The sequence below is a fragment of the Engraulis encrasicolus genome, chromosome 18 (genome assembly GCF_034702125.1).
Source record: "Engraulis encrasicolus isolate BLACKSEA-1 chromosome 18, IST_EnEncr_1.0, whole genome shotgun sequence".
Taxonomy (NCBI): domain Eukaryota; kingdom Metazoa; phylum Chordata; class Actinopteri; order Clupeiformes; family Engraulidae; genus Engraulis; species Engraulis encrasicolus.
This window is the reverse complement of record NC_085874.1, coordinates 46,631,756-46,650,191: the sequence shown is the minus strand read 5'-3', so window position 1 is coordinate 46,650,191 and position 18,436 is coordinate 46,631,756. Positions and strand designations below refer to the sequence as shown.

The 18,436-nt window shown below is 44.9% G+C and overlaps 1 protein-coding gene across 1 annotated transcript in view; it reads right to left on the bottom strand.

Moving 5' to 3' along the window:
• xgb (x globin) overlaps positions 1–17,551 on the bottom strand; it is a 34,250-nt gene extending 16,699 nt beyond the window's left edge. Inside the window, exon 1 of the mRNA XM_063223712.1 lies at positions 17,145–17,551. Within this exon, the coding sequence (XP_063079782.1) occupies positions 17,145–17,305 (161 nt within the window). The 5' untranslated portion in view covers positions 17,306–17,551. The remainder of the gene's footprint in view (positions 1–17,144) is intronic.
• Between the last annotated feature and the right edge of the window lie 885 nt (positions 17,552–18,436).

The following is an 18,436-nucleotide window of genomic DNA, read 5'->3' as shown; positions in this document are numbered from 1 at the left end:
TCTCCCAGTACCACTGTGAAGGCATCTGGGTGTGCATCTTGTTGTTCACTGATGCCCCGATGCAGCTCGTTCAGTGCCTCACTTTTGACGCCATTGTTGTTGCTGGGTGCGAGGTAGACGGCGACTAATAGGATAGCTATATAGATATATGCACCCGTTTATGTAGCTGAACAGTGCTACTCATAATTTGTGAACAATGGATGATATAATTTGGCTGCTTTTGTTTTGAGATAAGTCTTGTGCACGCTGGTAGTTTGATGATAATTAGGTAAAGATGGTGAGTACAAATCATGTTCTATCCTGCTTCTCTCGTCACACAGTGTTGATGCAGAAAAGTTGTTTTGAGAAACGTCATGTGCACACTGGTAGTTCGATGGTAATTTGGTAGGGATGGTGAGTACAAATCATGTTCTATCCTGCTTCTCTCGTCACACAGTGTTGATGCAGAAAAGTTGTTTTCAGAAGCGTCTTGTGCACACTGGTAGTTTGATGATAATTTGGTAGAGATGGTGAGTACAAAGCCGAAACGTTGGTCTTATTAAATGTAACTGCATGAAGTTCCGAGAGTGCGACGACCATTCTTTTCTTCACGTTGAGTCTATTTGTCCCCCGTACGCACCTCACACGGTGTGCATTAACTGAAACCCGAAGAAAGAGATGGTGAGTAGGCCTACAAATCATGTTCTATCCTACTTCTCTCGTCACACATGTGGTGATGCAGAAAAGTTGTTTTGAGAAACGTCATGTGCACACTGGTAGTTTGATGGTAATTTGGTAGGGATGGTGAGTACAAATCATGTTCTATCCTGCTTCTTTTTTCACACATGTGGTGATGCCCCTCAGAACATGTGGTGCTCTCTCTCTCTGCAGCGATGAGAAAAGCCTGCCTTGTTCCCTAGCGACTAACAGCCCATGGGACTGGATGGGATGATGCCAGGGCTGGACTGGCCATCTGGCATAGCGGGCATTTCCCGGTGGGCCCCCCCCACCCTTGTGGGCCTCTATTTTCAGATATGTTTAAAAAAAATAAAAAATAAAAATTCTGAAAATAGGGGCCCACAAGGGTGTGGGGCACACCAGTGATTCCCAGTTCTGTGCTGCTAATTATGCGGGGCCCCTTTAATCCAAACATTCCCGGGCCCTATTTCTCCCCCAGTCCAGCAGTGGATGATGGGATGAGACGGTATGGGATGGGAGGTATGGTAGGCTGCTGAGAGAGAGAGAGAGAGAGAGAGAGAGAGAGAGAGAGAGAGAGAGAGAGAGAGAGAGAGAGAGAGAGAGAGAGAGGAGAGAGAGGTAGGCTGCTGACCTTCTCCTCAATGGCACTGCAGTGGGAGCTGAAGGATGGCATTAGCATCGTCCTAATGGAGGTCCCTGAGGACCCGTCTTTCTTATGGCATGGAAATTTAGCCTGAGAGCCAAAAAAGAGTGGGAAAAATCCACCTTTTCACTCTCTCTGTCTGTCTATTCATGTCTGTCTATTCATGTCGGTCTTTCTGTCTGTCTGTCTCTCTCTCTCTCTCTACTCTATTTCTTCTTTTCTCTTGGGAATCTCAAGAACATCCACATGCCTTGAGGACCGTCAGTAGAAGGACACAAATATACTGTAGGGGGAAAAAAAAAAACCTTCTCCAAAATCGGATTTTCAGTCCTAAGAAGGATATTTATCTTTACCTCTCATCTTTCCAAATGAAGTTATAAAGTCAGAATTTGAACAGACTTGTGGTTCAATCGGCTGGGGATTCAACTGCTACAATACAGTACAGTGTGACCCGGGTTCCATTCCGGCTCGAGGTCATTTGCCGAGCCCTCCCCGTCTCTCTCTCTCTCCCCCCCACTAATTTCCTGTCACAACTTCACTATCCTACCTACCATGATAAAGGCAGATAAAGCCCAGAAAAATACTCAAAGAAAAAAAAGGATTTGCACAGACTTCTTTTTTCATAAATACATTCATATGCACCCTCAGTTATAATGAAGGCAGTAACGTGAGAAACAAGCTGTGGCCTAAATTGTCTTAAGGGTGAGGAAGTTGGTCTGGGGTAACGTCTTAGGATTGGGAAAACTGCAGGAATAAAAACCACACTAGTGCCAAGTACAGGTATGTCTTTAATTGCAATAGTTGTGTCACAGAACACAATTTTACTAGCACTTCATGTCCTACTGTACGTATGTCTATGGAGTGACTGCATTATACATTTAATATAGGACCTCATAACTGCATTATACATTTAATATAAGACCTCAGAAGTCCCCATCTACCATATCACTACATCACAGAAGTCTTCATGCATACTTAATGCTTGTTAGACCTGTTGAGGTTAGCCTTTCTACTCTAAGGACAGTTTAACCACCTGGCTTGTCCTTCGCGGTAAAAAAACACTTAACAAAAACAAGTTGTTCTGGGGTAACCTCTTAGGATTGGAATGAAAACCACACTAGTGCCAAGTAAAGTATGTGTTTGTGTGGCCAGGCCCACCTGTGGCCCTATAGACTCAATAGACTGGGCACTCGGCTACTCCACTGTTTCTCAACAGGGGGGCCGCGGAAACGTGACTGATATATAAAATTATGTGATATAATACATATTTGTCTAAATTGATAAGTTAATGCTAGTCAGTGGAATCTTTCATCTGCCATTTACGCACAATAAAGTAAATATAGGTCGCCCCAGTCAACTGCAACTTCGAATGTAGGTCGTGTGACGTTTCCAAATATGTTACTTTTCTAAGCTTGTGTGGTATCGGATGCGATGCCATGTTACGGCTTGTTGGTTTGGGGCGCCTTGAAATTTGTCATGAATTGAAAGGGTGCCTCGCCTTCAAAAAGGTTGAGAAACACTGGGCTACTCCACTGGCGACCCAGGTTCGATTCCAGTCCCGAGGTCATTTGCCGAGTCTCTCTCTGTACCCTGTAATTTCCTGTCTGTCTACAGCTGTCCTGTCATAATAAACTAAAGGTATAAAAAAAGCTCCGGGCCAGATCAACACACAGGCTAAACATGGCTAAAGCCTACGCCCCCATCTAGCATGGGGCCCGCGAATGGCCAAAGATGGTGAAAAACGATAATTGCAGAATTGTGATATGATGCTTCATTGAAAATTTGTCTGGTGTGTCGAGTTCTGTTTCACATCTTGTTACACATAATACTTCTCAGCAGATGGCTGACAAGTTATCCTTTATTCCTATCTTGGAAATATGGCACTGTCTATGCAATTTAGACATGAAATTTGCCTTCTGTTGGGGCCTACAGCAAGCTGTAGCCTTGGGGCCCCCGGCCATCTTAATCCGGCCCTGTGGGGTCACACAGCAACCTGTAGCCTCGGGGCCCCAGGTCATCTTAATCCGGCCCTGTGGGGTCACACAGCAACCTGTACCCTTGGGCCCCCAGGCCATCTTAATCCGGCCCTGTGGGGTCACACAGCAACCTGTAGCCTAGGGGCCCCAGGCAATCTTAATCTGGCCCTGTGGGGTCACACAGCATCCTGTAGCCTAGGGGCCCCAGGTCATCTTAATCCGGGCCTGGTTGTGCCTCCTCCTCTTCCTCCCTCCTCCTCCCTCCTCCTCCTCCTCGTCCTCCCTCCTGGTTGTGCCTCCTCCTCTTCCTCCCTCCTTCTGGGTGTGCCTCCTCCTCCTCCTCCTCCTCCTCCCTCCTCCTATTCCTCCCTCCTCCTGGTTATGCCTCCTCCTCCTCCTCCACCTCCTCCTCTTCCTCCCTCCCTCTGGGTGTGCCTCCTCATCTTCCTCCCTCCTCCTCCCTCCTCCTCCTCCTCCTCCCTCCTCCTATTCCTCCCTCCTCCTGGTTATGCCTCCTCCTCCTCCTCCTCTTCCTCCCTCCTTCTGGGTGTGCCTCCTCCTCCTCCTCCTCCTCCCTCCTCCTCCTATTCCTCCCTCCTCATCTTCCTCCCTCCTCCTGGTTATGCCTCCTCCTCCTCCTCCTCCTCTTCCTTCGCTCCTTCTTGGTGTGCCTCCTCATCTTCCTCCCTCCTCCTCCTCCTCTTCCTCCCGCCTCCTCTTCCTCCCTCCTCCTGGTTGTGCCTCCTCCTCCTCCCTCCTCCTCTTCCTCCTTCCTTCTGGGTGTGCCTCCTCCTCCTCTTCCTCCCTCCTCCTCCTCCTCCCCTTCCTCCCTCCTCCTCCTTTTCCTCCCTCCGCCCCTCTCCTCCATGTCTGCCGTGCCCTTGAGCAAGGCTCCTGACCCCATATTGCCCCATAGTGCCCAGTAACCTATAGCTTGCATCTAAATACAGTAATAGTGAGTGACATTGGTTGAAGGTCATCTGCTAAAGCAGTGTAATGCAATGCAAAGCCTTTAGAGCAATGACATTGATTGAAGAACCTTTTTTGCAGTGCTTCAAAATACCATAAAGGAAAACATTTCGAATGAAACAAGATGATGCTGATATGACATACCATGGACTGTGTCTGCACGGTGCCCTGATGAGCTCTTGCGCTGGAGCAGGGGTCAGGAACCTATGGCTCTAGAGCCATATGTGGCTCTTTTGAGAACTGTATATGGTTCACTCATCTAGGGTCGCCAACCATCCCAATATGGAATTGTCCTGTATTTATGAATAAAAGTAGGCTACGGGTTCCATATAGAGTTGAAACGGGACAAGGGAGGTTAACAAGTGTTAAAATGCAGGAAATCACATCTAAGAAATACAAAATTCTCCCAAACCCTCACCATAATGAAGTTGACAGTTCATCCCTATACTTAGCCTACCTGTTATCAATAAAAGCAAAAACTTGACAGTAGGCCTACACTCTAAAATTGTTGGGCTTAATTGAAATACATGTTTTTGACTGTATTCAGTGTTCTTAAAATGGCATGGCTCTCGTAAAAATGTCTTTTTAAAAAATTGGCGTTTATGGCTCTCTCCACCAAAAAGGTTCCTGACCCCTGCGCTGGAGCATGCACAGGTCCGCGGTGCCACATGGAAATAGGTCTTGGAACTGGAGTAACATTTTCTGTGAGCATGGTGTGATCGAGGTCCTATATTGAAAACAATAGCACGACTCTCTGTATTGTCTTAATGGGCTTGTGCTTGAGTGGCATCAGTGGTGTACTGTAGTCTACGTGGAATGCAGGTATACGCAGTATACCCACCTCACAATTTCAGGGATTTCAGTATACCCACCTAAAATTGATTGATCCATTACTTAGAATAGCGCATAATATATACAGTATACCCACATCAAAAAAGTAGACTACACCACTGAGTGGCATGTATGGCCTTGCTGACTGTTGGTGTGGCAGGAGAACTAAACGGACCCTCAAGACCCTGTGCAAGCCTATTCCACTCCCTCCCATGGCCGTAACTACCATTGAGGACACAGAGGTCATGTCCTCATGTTCTCTGCATTTTTTCTCAGAAATGAAAAATGAATTTATCATGAAAAGCGATAGATGATAAGTATACAGTACGCCACCCCCATTTATCCTCAAGACAGTGATTCATGAAAATAATCTTAAGACTTTGACTAAAGAGTTTGAATGTCTGAAGTCTAAATGTACAATATGCTGTACAGCAAGCAATATTTGACCTCGGTATTTGAACATGTCTGGTTACGGCCCTGCTCCCTCCCATGCCCTATGCCTCCCTGCTCACGCTGGTGTATGTCAATGTGACGTGACATTTCAGAATGGCCAACAGACACTGACGAAGGCAACAGCCGAAACGTTTGTCTCCACTTCGGCTGCTATGTAAAGAATAAAAAACAAAAAAGAAGAAAAGAAGAACCGAGAGTGCGATCCACTTTTTCACCTTCCAAGTTATTCAACTGGAGACGCACCACAAGGAAGAGCGCGGCGTATCTGAACTACTACTTCTGCAACATACATTCTGGATATAGACTACTAAAAATGACATACACTACCTCTAATAATTGTCTACATATTGGTCTGCTTCCTCGACTCAGACAGATTATTGATGATTGTGCTTATCTTGATAATGGAAATAGATGAGAGAAAAAGATGTGGAAGTTTTGATAGGCCTATTGCATTAAAATGGCTTGGAACTGTATACAGCTAATACACAGCACTTGAAGATTCATTTCCTCTGTGCAAAACTCAGCTATTTGAGTGGTTCACTTCGCCCACAAAGGTTTTGAAGAGGGGGGAGATTGACACGCAGGTCGATTTTCTTCATTATTTCTTCATTATAGCTCACATGTTATTTGGATAGCATTTCAGGCTAATCTTGCCTGAGCCATTGTTCTTTTTCCCTCTCGCCCTCCTAGATATTTTTAGCACAGAAACAACAGCACTCCCCTCATAGTCGTACTGCAGGAGAATGTCAGCCAATTTCAACATGCAGTTCTACTGTGCAAAACTCCCTTTAGGCCTACTTGTCAATACCTGAAGATGCCCCATTAATTTGTTCAGGCCTTCTTTCTTTTTCAATATTTTTTGGGGGCATTTTTTGGCCTTTATTATGATTGTGCAGTGAAGAGCTGGGGTCTGTTTCTCGATTCTTGTCGTTGCTAACCGTCTTTAGACCGTCTCAAGACGTAACACCATTCCGTTGGATTTAGTGGTGAGCGTCGCTGTCGAGAGAGAGTGTAGTCACTCTTACGAAGGACGTTGCTACCGTCGTTAGCAAAGACGCTTTCGAGATACGGACCCCTGGACAGGAAGTGAGTGGGCAAAGAGAGAGATGGGGAAGGGTCGGCAAAGGACCCGGGCCGGAATTGAACTCGGGTCAGCCGCATAGCAGACGAGTGCCCTACCATGAGTGCCATGGCAGGGCCGTTCAGGTCTTTTCCGAGACCCTGGCCAGCCGATGGAGAGATTTGTCATACAGTACCTCATATATTCTAGCCTGGTTCCTACCAGACCTCTGTGTGTGTGTGTACTGTAGCTCTGGAGCCCCCTGGTGGCGCTCCAAACACACACGTCGGTCTGGGAGCATGTAGCAGGATTCCATTTCTCCAGTCAAAAAATAATCGGAGCATTTATTGCTTCAATATCAATGGCAGCTCATATTGAGTAGTCACAGGACGGTTTAGAGATCTACAGAAAATGTTTTTGAAGGTATTGAAGCAATTAATGCTCTGATTATTTTTTGACTGGAGAAATGGAATTATGCTACATGCTCCCAGACCTAGTAGTGGAGCTCACGAAGCTGCGTGGATCTACAGGTCGGGCAAGAGCCAGGCAACATATATTCCAATTATCATTCCAAATGTTGTACAACATCAGTAGGCAATTCACAACACAACACTAACTATTGTGTTGAGATATGGAGCATAGTAGCCTCTTTGTGTAGATGGGGTCGCTGGCGGGCCTATTCACTATTTGCTAGAAATACTCAACTACATCATAACAACATTGCTATGACATTACTGAGAGCCTGAAGTAACGAATTAAGACTTAGTCCTTACAATTTTGGTGACAGTAAGGTTATAACCTACGGTAGGCTCTGCGCAAAGGGGTTAAGATGCTTTAGACCATGTACACGTAGATATTTTAAAAAATGCCCTGTTGGCTGGCCAGGACGTTGGAAAGGACTGAACAAAACAAAGGTTTATTCAAAAGTTCACTGAGGGATAGAGTTTGTATTACAGCAACAGTATCTAAATAACATGTCACTGTGGTAGTATCACAGTATGCAAATAACATGTCACTGTGGTAGTATCACAGTATCCAAATAACATGTCACTGTGGTAGTATCACAGTATCCAAATAAGTATCCAAGTCACTGTGACATTGCCCCCCCCCCCTTACCTGTATCCAAGTCAAGCCAAGTGCTGCTGGGATAGGGCTACTTTCTCAACCCAAAAGCTGAGTTGGCTATAAGCTGTTGGGTACTTGGTTTAGGTTATTCCAACTAGGGCTGCACAATATCGAGAGAGAAAAAAAGATACTCGATAACATCATGCAATACATCGATAATTGATATTTAAACTGTTAAAATGTTTTTCTTGTCACTAATTTGTCGGTCTGCATTTGTTGACATTCAGATATTGATTGGACAGCACAGATTTTTTTTTTACTTGTCATATAAGCATATCGCCAGTCTTGATATCGCGATTTCGATACATTTTCGATATATTGTGCAGCCCTAATTCCAGCCTAGAGGATGTCTATACACTAACCCAACTGCTGGGTAGCAGCAGGGCTAGTTGGGTCACACTTCCCCCTTTGGGTGCCTACACAACGGACAGAGATTGGACAAGTCTGTCACTATGTTGGCACGAACGATCAGACATACAGCATGTTTGAATAAAAAAAAACCTTCAAACGGTCACAAAAGCGTAACTATTTGTCTTGCAAATAACAACAAAAGCATTTCAGTCGGGAATAGGATCAGCTTGCAAATGAGAGCCACATGATATCGAAGTGACCCTCTGTGCCCATTTTGAAGCCTCTGCCGCAGCTCCGCCATGCTCATACTCTGGATTGTCACGTACCGCACAACCTCTGACTGAACTTCCTCTTCCTGCGTTCTCCAGCTCAGTGGCAATGACTACATCTCCTTTTTTCATGGTCTGTTTACAGTAGGCCTATTATTAATATCATACCCAATAACAACATGTCGCTCTGGCACACAAGCATCAAGCGCATCACCTCATTCATGCCAAATATTTATGTGCTCGTGTTTCTCTTTTTCTTTTTCTTTCCCGTTTTCCCAGAAAGACGTTGTCCATTTTGAGGAACCTCTAACAATAAAACAAATGCTAAAAAACAATTGAAACGATTTCAGCAACAGACACTTCCCAACCTTTGATGCTTCTCATCACCCAGGTCTGGTCCGTGTTAAGTTTTGCAGCATTATAGGGACCACCGGTCAACTGAATTGTCAGTTGAGGGGTGGTAATTTGACACTGTTAATTTCAATGCACATCACTTACTTTCTATCCACATCACAAGCCTGTCTTATTGTGGTGAAAATATGACTTCAGCTATGTTTAGCTTTGTAATAATGTTACAACTATATAGCCTACTTACTTCTAGCTTGTCTTGGAAAAGTAGATATCCTTTCACGGACCACCTGAGCTCTGTCGCTGACCACCAGTGGTCCCCGGACCACACTTTGAGAATCACTGCATTAGACTTATCTGACACTTTTATCCAAGCGACTTACAGATATTTAGATACAGGGTATTGGTTGCAGTCAGTTCAGTTCAGTTCAGTTCAGTTATGGGTTATTTGAAAAGGGACAAATACACATCATGTAGGCTGTACAGTAGCCTTAAGCCCTGTGTACATCGAAGGTGAACCAAGCGACCTGCGCGGCGGAAGTTATTGTTTCTCTATGGAGGGAAGGCGAATAAAGCTACCAGAGCGAATTCGCCGGGAGCGAAGCTTCTTGAGCGACCAGAGCGAATTTTGACGATTAAACTCAAGCTAATCTTAAGCGAATTCGCTATGACGCGGTTCGGCGAAAACCAATTGGAACGTTCATATCGACGAATGTCCCAGGCTGTCAAGACAGAGCCGTTATGTGATTAGCTGAATCAAACATGTCAGTGCAGCATCCAGAGCGAATAAAACGAATTCATGGCGAAACTTCTTCAACCATCCCAGCTACCTGGGTCGCGTAGGTAGCGCCCGATGTACACGGGCCATTACAGATAGGCATCATAGCATTTGTAGCCATAGGCTAATTTCCAAATGTCCATTTCTGGAGCAGTATAGGGTTAGGTCGTTGCCTTGGTCAATGGCACCTCAGCCATGGAGTGTAGTAGGGGGTGGTAAGGGTGGGAGTCGAACCTGCAACCCTCTGATCTAAAGCCCATCTCCCATAACCACCAGGACACGGACTGCCAGAAATAAGCAACAGTCTATGGGTGCATCCCAATATGTGACCTTGCCTCCTCCACTTGCCTCCTCCACTTGCTTCTCGTCATGATGACATCACTGACAACAGCATTATATTTCAATATCTTGCAAAAGCTCAATTGTAAAGTCTTTTTCTCATTTGCAATTGGGATGGTGAATGAAAAACAGTCCCTCAAAAGTTGTTGTGGCGAGGCTGACAGCTGGGAAACTTTACCGTTTTCTCCACGGAGGAGGGGCCAGGAGGCGGGACGAGGAGACAAGCACAAGTGGAGGAGGCAAGGACACATATTGGGATGCACCCTATAACACCAGCGTTCAAATAGACCACGGATGTCAAACTCAGGCCCAGGGGCCAAATTTGACCTGCGGAGCAATTTTATTCCGCCCGCGAGATCATTTCAAATGTCTATTACAGTTGGCCCACATACACCATCAATGTATAGCGTGATATGACTTGAACATGAAATTTGCTGTGTCACAGGATGCGAAGAAAGAAACATTTGAACTAACAAATATGATGGGAAAGAGTGTATATGAATTTTAACTTTGAGTATGAAATGCAGGCATGCACAATTTTAATCCGTTTTTAAAAATAATTGTGGAGCTCGGCCCGCGACTTCGTTCCAGAATTTGATTTTGGTCCTCAGTCAATTTGAGTTTGACACCCCTGAAATAGACCACAGTTGTAGCCGTGATCAGGCCTGCAGATGGGGGGGGAACGGACGACAAATAGGTATGTAGTCCCAGGCCCAGGTAGGTAGGGACCCCAGAATTGGATCCTCATTACATTATATGTATTGGGTAGGGGGCCCTTTCAGATGACTTTGTCCTGGGCCCAGTGAAAGCTGTCAGCAGCCCTGGTCGCGATGTTGCATGTGGTGTGGTGTGGTGTGGTGTGGTGTGTGCTGTGCATGAGACACCCCTGTGTCTGCTGATAAAGCTGTCATCACACAGTGCCAAGGGGTGGTCTGGGGGAGAAATAGGGCCCGGGCACTTTTGGCTTAAAGGGGCCCCTCATAATTTGCGTCGCATAACTGACTGACCCCCAAATAATATACTTCTGAAAATAGGGTCCCACAAGGGTACGGGGCCCACCGTGAAATGCCCGCTATGCCAGATGGCCAGTCCAGCCCTGTACAGTGCTCACAGTCTACTACTTATAAGGGGGGGGGGGGGGGGGGGGTGAATAGTCAATGCCGTATTGTGTTGTATTCTTTTATTCAGAAGCCAGCACAATGCTAATGCGATCCCCTTTGATCTGTTATGAACCCCCCCTTTCTCTCACTCTCTCTCTCTCTCTCACACACACACACACACACACACACACACACACACACACACACACACACACACACACACACACACACACACACACACACACACACACACACACACACACACATGCACACACACACACAAACAAAACAACACACACACACACACACACACACACACACACACACACACACACACACACACACACACACACACACACACACACACACACACACACACAAACAAAACAACACACACACACACCAGCTGAGTTGCGTGTGTGTGCAAATGCATGAAGCAGTGAGGCCGGCTAGGCTCCTGCGGTGCTCCAAGTGACAGACCTATCACTCACCCGACAAATATAAACAGACCCCCTCGCTCGCATGTTTTGATTTGTTGTCATGGCGACGCGGTGACAGGAATGGTGTCAGCAGAGCATGGGCGCACTCACTGATGAACTGCGGGGGCGTGACAAATGACCCCAACCAGGAAGTGATCCTTTTACTGTCTGTCCAATCAGGGGCGGGTAATTTACTACTGTCCACTAATTGTGTGAGGGAGCATAGTGAAGAGCTAGGTTGACATGTGCACTCTTTGTTTAAACCAATTAAATATAATATAATTTAAAAGAATGCGAGGGAACTGATTATATATATATATATATGGGCAGTGTCCTCTCCTCTAATCTGTTTACATGAACGGTCTAATCCACCAACAATAATCGGTTTAGAAATGTACACCGTTTATATTTAAGGACATCATTTCACTGTTTACATGAGGCATATTTAATCACTTTATATATTTAATTGGATTTAAAGGGCAGATGTAAAGGTTTTTTCATCATGGCTGGACTGATGACACCATGACCCCCCCTAAATTAGTGGCGCAGAACTGACTTGCCGGTGGGCCCCGCACCCTCATGGACCCCTATTTTCAGAAATGTCAAAAAAAGATATAGTTTAAATACAATTTGGGCCCACAAGGGTTCGGGGCCCACCGGGAAATGCCTGCTATGCCAGATGGCCAGCCCAGCCCTGCTTTTGATCTATATCCACTCCCGGAGGTAGCATTTATTTCTCATTTTGGCTACTCAACATGGATTAGTTTCAACCAAAATATTTTGATGAAGTTATTATTTACAAGAGAGACAAGATAGGCCTACTTGCATTTCCAGTATATGTAGGAGCACCATGTGTAGTAAAACACAAAATGATTCTAACTAGATTATGTACTTTGTAGATTATTTTTGTGTTTTGCAGGTTACAGGATGTCCAAGAAGCCATCAAGTTCTCAGATTTTGTCTTTTCTTGTCTGATAATGGCATAAGATAAGAACAGTGAGAAAGGGCAGCATGACCTGACATCCACTTAGTACATGTAGTCCCCCCTGCAGCGACCCCTTTGCAGTTCCTCAATGCCCCATAGACGCTTCTAGAAGGAGGGGCCAGGGTGGGCCACAGCCCCTGTAGAATTGCTCCTGACCCCTGTTGCGCCCCCTGTATTAAACAGTCAATGGTCAATATTATTATTTTTTTACTGAAATAGCAACATTTAAAATACAACATATAAAATAGAATATTGTACCTGTTTTTTTTTTTCATTAAATGTGCTCCCCTAAAAACACATCGGGCCAACCTCGGCCCCCCCTGGCAAGTTTAGTCTCGAACCGCCACTGCGTGCCGCCCTTCCCTTAGGGGTCCTGAGTCTCACTTTGGAAAAAACTGACTTAGGGTATAACCAGAGATTCTTTAAGTATATAGAGATATGCCAACATAATAGGTTTCTATGGGCACCTAACGCGACCAGGTTCCGGTCTGCCTAAAGGGGCGTGTCATAATGCTCCTACAATGAATAGAACAGTCCTTAGGTCTGCCTAGGTCTGTCTAAAGGGGGCCATAACAGAACCAGGAAACAATGGGCCAATGGAACCTCTCTCGCTCTACTCTCTCTGGTATAACTATCACACAGGAAGTGGTCAGCTGTGTAGAGTATTTAAGAACGCCAATACATGCAATAGCCCTGCTGTCCCAAACAATACTGTATGGGAAACGTATTGCGTAACATACTGTCCTCTGTTTTTTCACAGACATTTTATAGTCACCCCATGACCAAAACACTGTTCCATCACTATGGAAACCTCCCATTGTTATCCCAATCCCAAAGGTCTCCTCAGCCAACCGAGCAAGACCACTACCGTCCTGTTGCACTAACCTCCCTTGTGATGAAATGGCAAGGAAGAATAGTGAAGAGATACATATTTTTTCACATAACATTGTTCATACCATCCCATTATAACATTTTAAATTGCACTTTTTTGGAGGGGGGGGGGGGGGGCTTTTCGGCCTTTGATATTACAGGACAGTGTGAGAGTAGACAGGATATATTTGGGAGAGAGGGATGAGGCAGGGCCGGTAAATGACACCGGCCGCACTCGAAACGGGGTCCCCGTGGACAATGTAAGCCCAAATGTGGGGGGGCTTAGCGCACTGCACCACAGCCCCCACCCCCCCATTATGTTTCATCATCATCAGCCTTCTACACTGCAGGTCTTCTACACTGCAGGCCAAAAACGTCACCTCTGACCCTACAGTACGGGACCCACTACGTAGTTTGACGCCCTTTCGGTACTTCACATGGTAATCAAACATTTCAAACAAGCAATTTAAGGTTAGGTTTAGGGTTAAGGTTAGGGTTAGGTTTAAGGTAAGGGTTAGGGTTAGGGTTAGGTTTAGGGTTAAGGTTAGGGTTAGGGTTTAGGTTTAGGTTAGGTTTAGTGTCGTATGACATAAGCGGTAAGTACCGAAAGGGCGTCGAATTAGTGAGTCCCCTACAGTACACACCCAGCACACACCACCTATTCTCTTGCCTTCTGGGAAAAGTTAGCCTACCGTAGTATCCCATGCAGCACCACACGCTCCAAGGACAGTACCTACCCACAAGCCATCCGCCACTTAACCCATTGTGTCCTGGAGTGACATATACGCTACATTCAAGTCCTTGAGATTTGAGTGGTTTTATGTTAGAGCTGAATGAACACTATACTAGTGCAAAATGAAGGTTTTAGATTTTAAATGTCACCTATTTCATGAGTGTATGTGCTTCGGAGGCTGAGATATTTAGGATTTAAGAGGCAGAGGGCACCCTTTCCCAAAAAGGGCTTAATGGGTTGAATGTGCACCAGCACTTTACAGCTACGGTACTCCACTATCTGGCCTTCCTACCTCCCTTGTTTCCTTTGCACAATGTTACTACTAATATGTACATCCCATGCACTTTCAATATTCCATTGCACTTTTCAATGCCTCCAATGTTTTTGTATGTTATTCCCTGTTTATTTTATGTATCTTTCTTTCATACCACTCCCCCCCCTCCCTTAGTTTGTGTCCTTAGTTCTGTTGTTGTATGTGTGAGCACACCAAATAACATTCCTAACAACTGTATTTTGTAATGTTGAAATGGCTAAATAAAACTTCAACTTGAACTTCAACCTCAACTTGAACTTTGCTGACATAAGGTTGTGATTGTGAAGTCGAGTTCATTCGGAAGGACGCGCTTCATATCCGTCTCTGAGCTACTGTAGAATGACTGTCACTGTGCCTAGATTCTACCCTTTGAGGTCAGTTCCTGTCGACCGATAGGCTATGACATAGGCTACCTAGATAGACATCCTTTCAGTGAGGCCTGCATCACCAACATAGGGTCTGCAAAGCACAGACTGTGAGGTCTGACAATTTCTTGTGGAACAATTTTTCAGTCCTTTTTAAATAATGTAGGCTACTTTCCAGTCTGCCATCCCACATAAATAATAAAAAAATAATACTTATTATTAGTAAATATGATTACACTTATTAATAATAATTAGTATGGTCTGTGGGTAAAATAAAATCAATGGACATGCCACTGCGGCACTTCCGCATGTCACTGGCACATGCCACATGCCACATGCCACTGTAGTGTAGTGGTGTAGTCTACGTAGAACGCAGGTATACGGAGTATACCCACTTCTAGATTTTAGGGGCTTCAGTATACCCACTTAAAATGGATTGATCCATTGTTTTGAATAGCACAACTATTTACAGTATACCCACTTAAAAAAATGTTCAAATATACAGTATACCCACCATAAAAAAGTAGACTACACCACTGCAACGCAGGTATACAGATTATACCCACTTCTAAATTTTAGGGGCTTCACTCAGTATACCCACTTAAAATGGATTGATCCATTATCTAGAACAGCATAAATATATACAGTATATCCACTTCAAAAATGCTCGAATATACAGTATACCCACTTCAAAAAAGTAGACTACACCGCTGGATAAACACAGCGCATTTAGAGTCAACCACAATTTGGCACGAGATGAGACAGGTGGAGAGGGGTAGAAGTGGGCTGTAGTGCAGACTTTTTATGGGATTGGGACAACGCGTCTACAGAGACGTCAGTGAACATTTGACTAAACCAGTTCAAGGGTGCATGCATCACATCAACTGGGATAAGCAACTGCAGGAGTTGCGAGGTCTGTCTGCAAGCGCATTGATCCCACGACAGTTTGATATAATGGCACAGGTCACATTTCGTCGCAGCATGACTGAAATCATGCAACATTCATCATCATGCAACATTTCCAGAGTCCAGAATGCATTGCTGTCTGTCTGCATGTGGATGTAGACGTCGCGTGAAATCGAATGCACCTACTGATATGCCCCCTCCACCCCCCACCCCCATGCAGACCGCCCGGGCAGATCATAAATGCCCCCCCCCAGCACAAACATGGCAGGGCCCTTGGCCCAGGGGCAAATGCCCTGCTTGTCTCCCTTAGAGATCCGCCCCTACTCTGTGTGTGTAGTACCACAGAATCACTGCAGAATCATCAGAGGTGCATCTTGCCACCAGGCAAGGCAGGCAGCCGCTTGGGGCCCCCAAGCCCCTAGATAGTGAATAACAGCCACATTTTACCACAGTAGTGGCGATTTTGGTTCAAATGTTCATTCTTTTGTATTTTCGTTTGGGGCCCCACCCGACCCTAGACTCGCCTCTGCAGAATCATGCAGGATGCAGACGGGGTGGTGATGGTTTTGCACAAGAAAGTCAGGAGATGACACAGCTCAAAATTGCACAACAGCATCATGGCCATATCTACTGTACATCTAGGCTACTACATAACTGATAACCTTTGGTTACTGTGCCAGACAGACCAACAGCTAAAAACAGGTTGTACCGGACTGAAAGATTGAGTCTTTCACTGGATGTTTGTGAGGTGAGGGCAAACCGTAAAATTGTTTTTGTTTTGTTATGCTGTAAAACAACTGTATAGTGGAGTGTACGAAAGTGAAAGAAAGGCAGGAAAATGCGTATAATTAAAATAACAAAACCAACAAAATAAATATTTGTTCATGTTTTGTTTTTTTATGTTAGCATTCCTGTTGATGTTTATTATCATTGCGATTATTATTATTAGCCTATATTATCATCATACTACGCCCTATAGTTATGAAACATTTTAATAGAAAAAAACCCCACAAAGAACCCAAGAATGTCTATCGTAGGCTATTGTGTGGTGGTGATATTACAGCCGGAACGTCTGTCTGACCATGCGATGAATGTGTAAAAAGAAAAGAAAAGGGAAAAAGAAGAGACAGCGTGCGATCAACTCCCTACTTGTGTGATTACTCCAGACACGCAACAACAAGAGCTCGGTGTGTGTGGGAGATAACTTTTCGTGGTGGTATTACAAGGCAAATTAAGCAAAGACCATGATGAAACTGATGACATATGACGAGGCGCAAGTAGAGAGTATTGCGACAAGTAGGCTATAGTGAAAAATGCCATCTACACAAAGCACGTACGTAAGTAGGCTATCTATTCCATGGATCACACAATGAAAAGTGACCACTCCATTTTTGACATGCACGTTATACCCACGATCCGTTAAAGGAGTACTGTGTAGGATTTTCAAGTTAAATATTCACATTCAGGAGACAGCCAAAGTGGAGTTGGACATATTATTCTGATTGCCATGACTGGGCAAAAACAGAGCTCATACTCACATTCTCATATTTTGAAGTCATACTGAACGTCTTACCTGACGAACATAATTATGCCGGCTCTGGTTATGTCTTGTTGAACACATTTCCAAGACTCCTTGATCATCTCCTTCTGCGCGTCCGTGAGGCTTACCAAAGCTACCTCCTCGAAAGTGTCCGCGGTAGGCTTTTGGGCAAATGTCGAAATAGGGCAGCCCATGATAAGGTTAGATAAATGTAAATTGAAATAAATAAATTAAGTCAAATTGTCAGTTGCTGTCGTAGCACAGTGGCAATAGTCAACGGAGCTGCATGCGCGCATCTTTGGAGTTTTCATCTGCGCACCAGGCGATCGTGGACATGGTGACAAGCTTGTTACGCACGCGGCAGCGTATGTGTATGGCACAGGCGGCAGGAGGGTTTTTTGAAATACCTCTTGTTCATAAACTATAAAAAGAACTGGCAGAGAGAGCAGACAGGCTCTCTCTCTCTCTCTCTCTCTCTCTCTCTCTCTCTCTCTCTCTCTCTCTCTCTCTCTCTCTCTCTCTCTCTCTCTCTCTCTCTCTCTCTCTCTCTCTCTCTCTCTCTTTCTCTCTCTCTCTTCGACACAGACTGCAAGTACATGGAACATTTGTGGTTTTTTTTTAGTATGCTTGCTCCTTGTATTCTGCTTTCCTATGCTGCTGTAGCCACTGCATACAGTAAGTGGCAGTGGCCTAATGGGTAGGGTGTTGGTCTGTCAGAGGGTTGCATGTTTGAATCCCACACTTAACTCTCCCTTCCCACTCATTGCTGAAAGGCACGTGTGTGTGTGTGTGTGTGTGTGTGTGTGTGTGTGTGTGTGTGTGTGTGTGTGTGTGTGTGTGTGTGTGTGTGTGTGTGTGTGTGTGTGTGTTGCAAGTATACTAATAGCATTGTCTCTGTGGAAATGCAGTCTAGTTTATTTTTCATTTTCTACAACTAACCTTAGTGTCTTTGCCGAGAGGTTGTATGTGGACTTTGGTTTGGATCAGTGGTGTAGTCTACATAGAACGCAGGTATACACAGTATACCCACTTGAAATTTTCATGGATTTCAGTATACCCACTTAAAATGGATTGCTCCATTATTTAGAATAGCAAAAATATATACTGTATACCCACTTCAGAAAATGTTCAAATATATAGTATACCCACTACAAAAAAGTAGACTACATCACTGGTTTGGATGTGGGGCACAGGTGAAGTAACAGGGGTAGTAGCAGGTGAAGTACTCCAAACAAAGCAATACCAAATGAAGGCCCCCTGCAGGGCAGTTTTCGCCATTACATCATGCTGTGTGCTGATGGTGTCCTGTCAAAAAATCCTGCCCA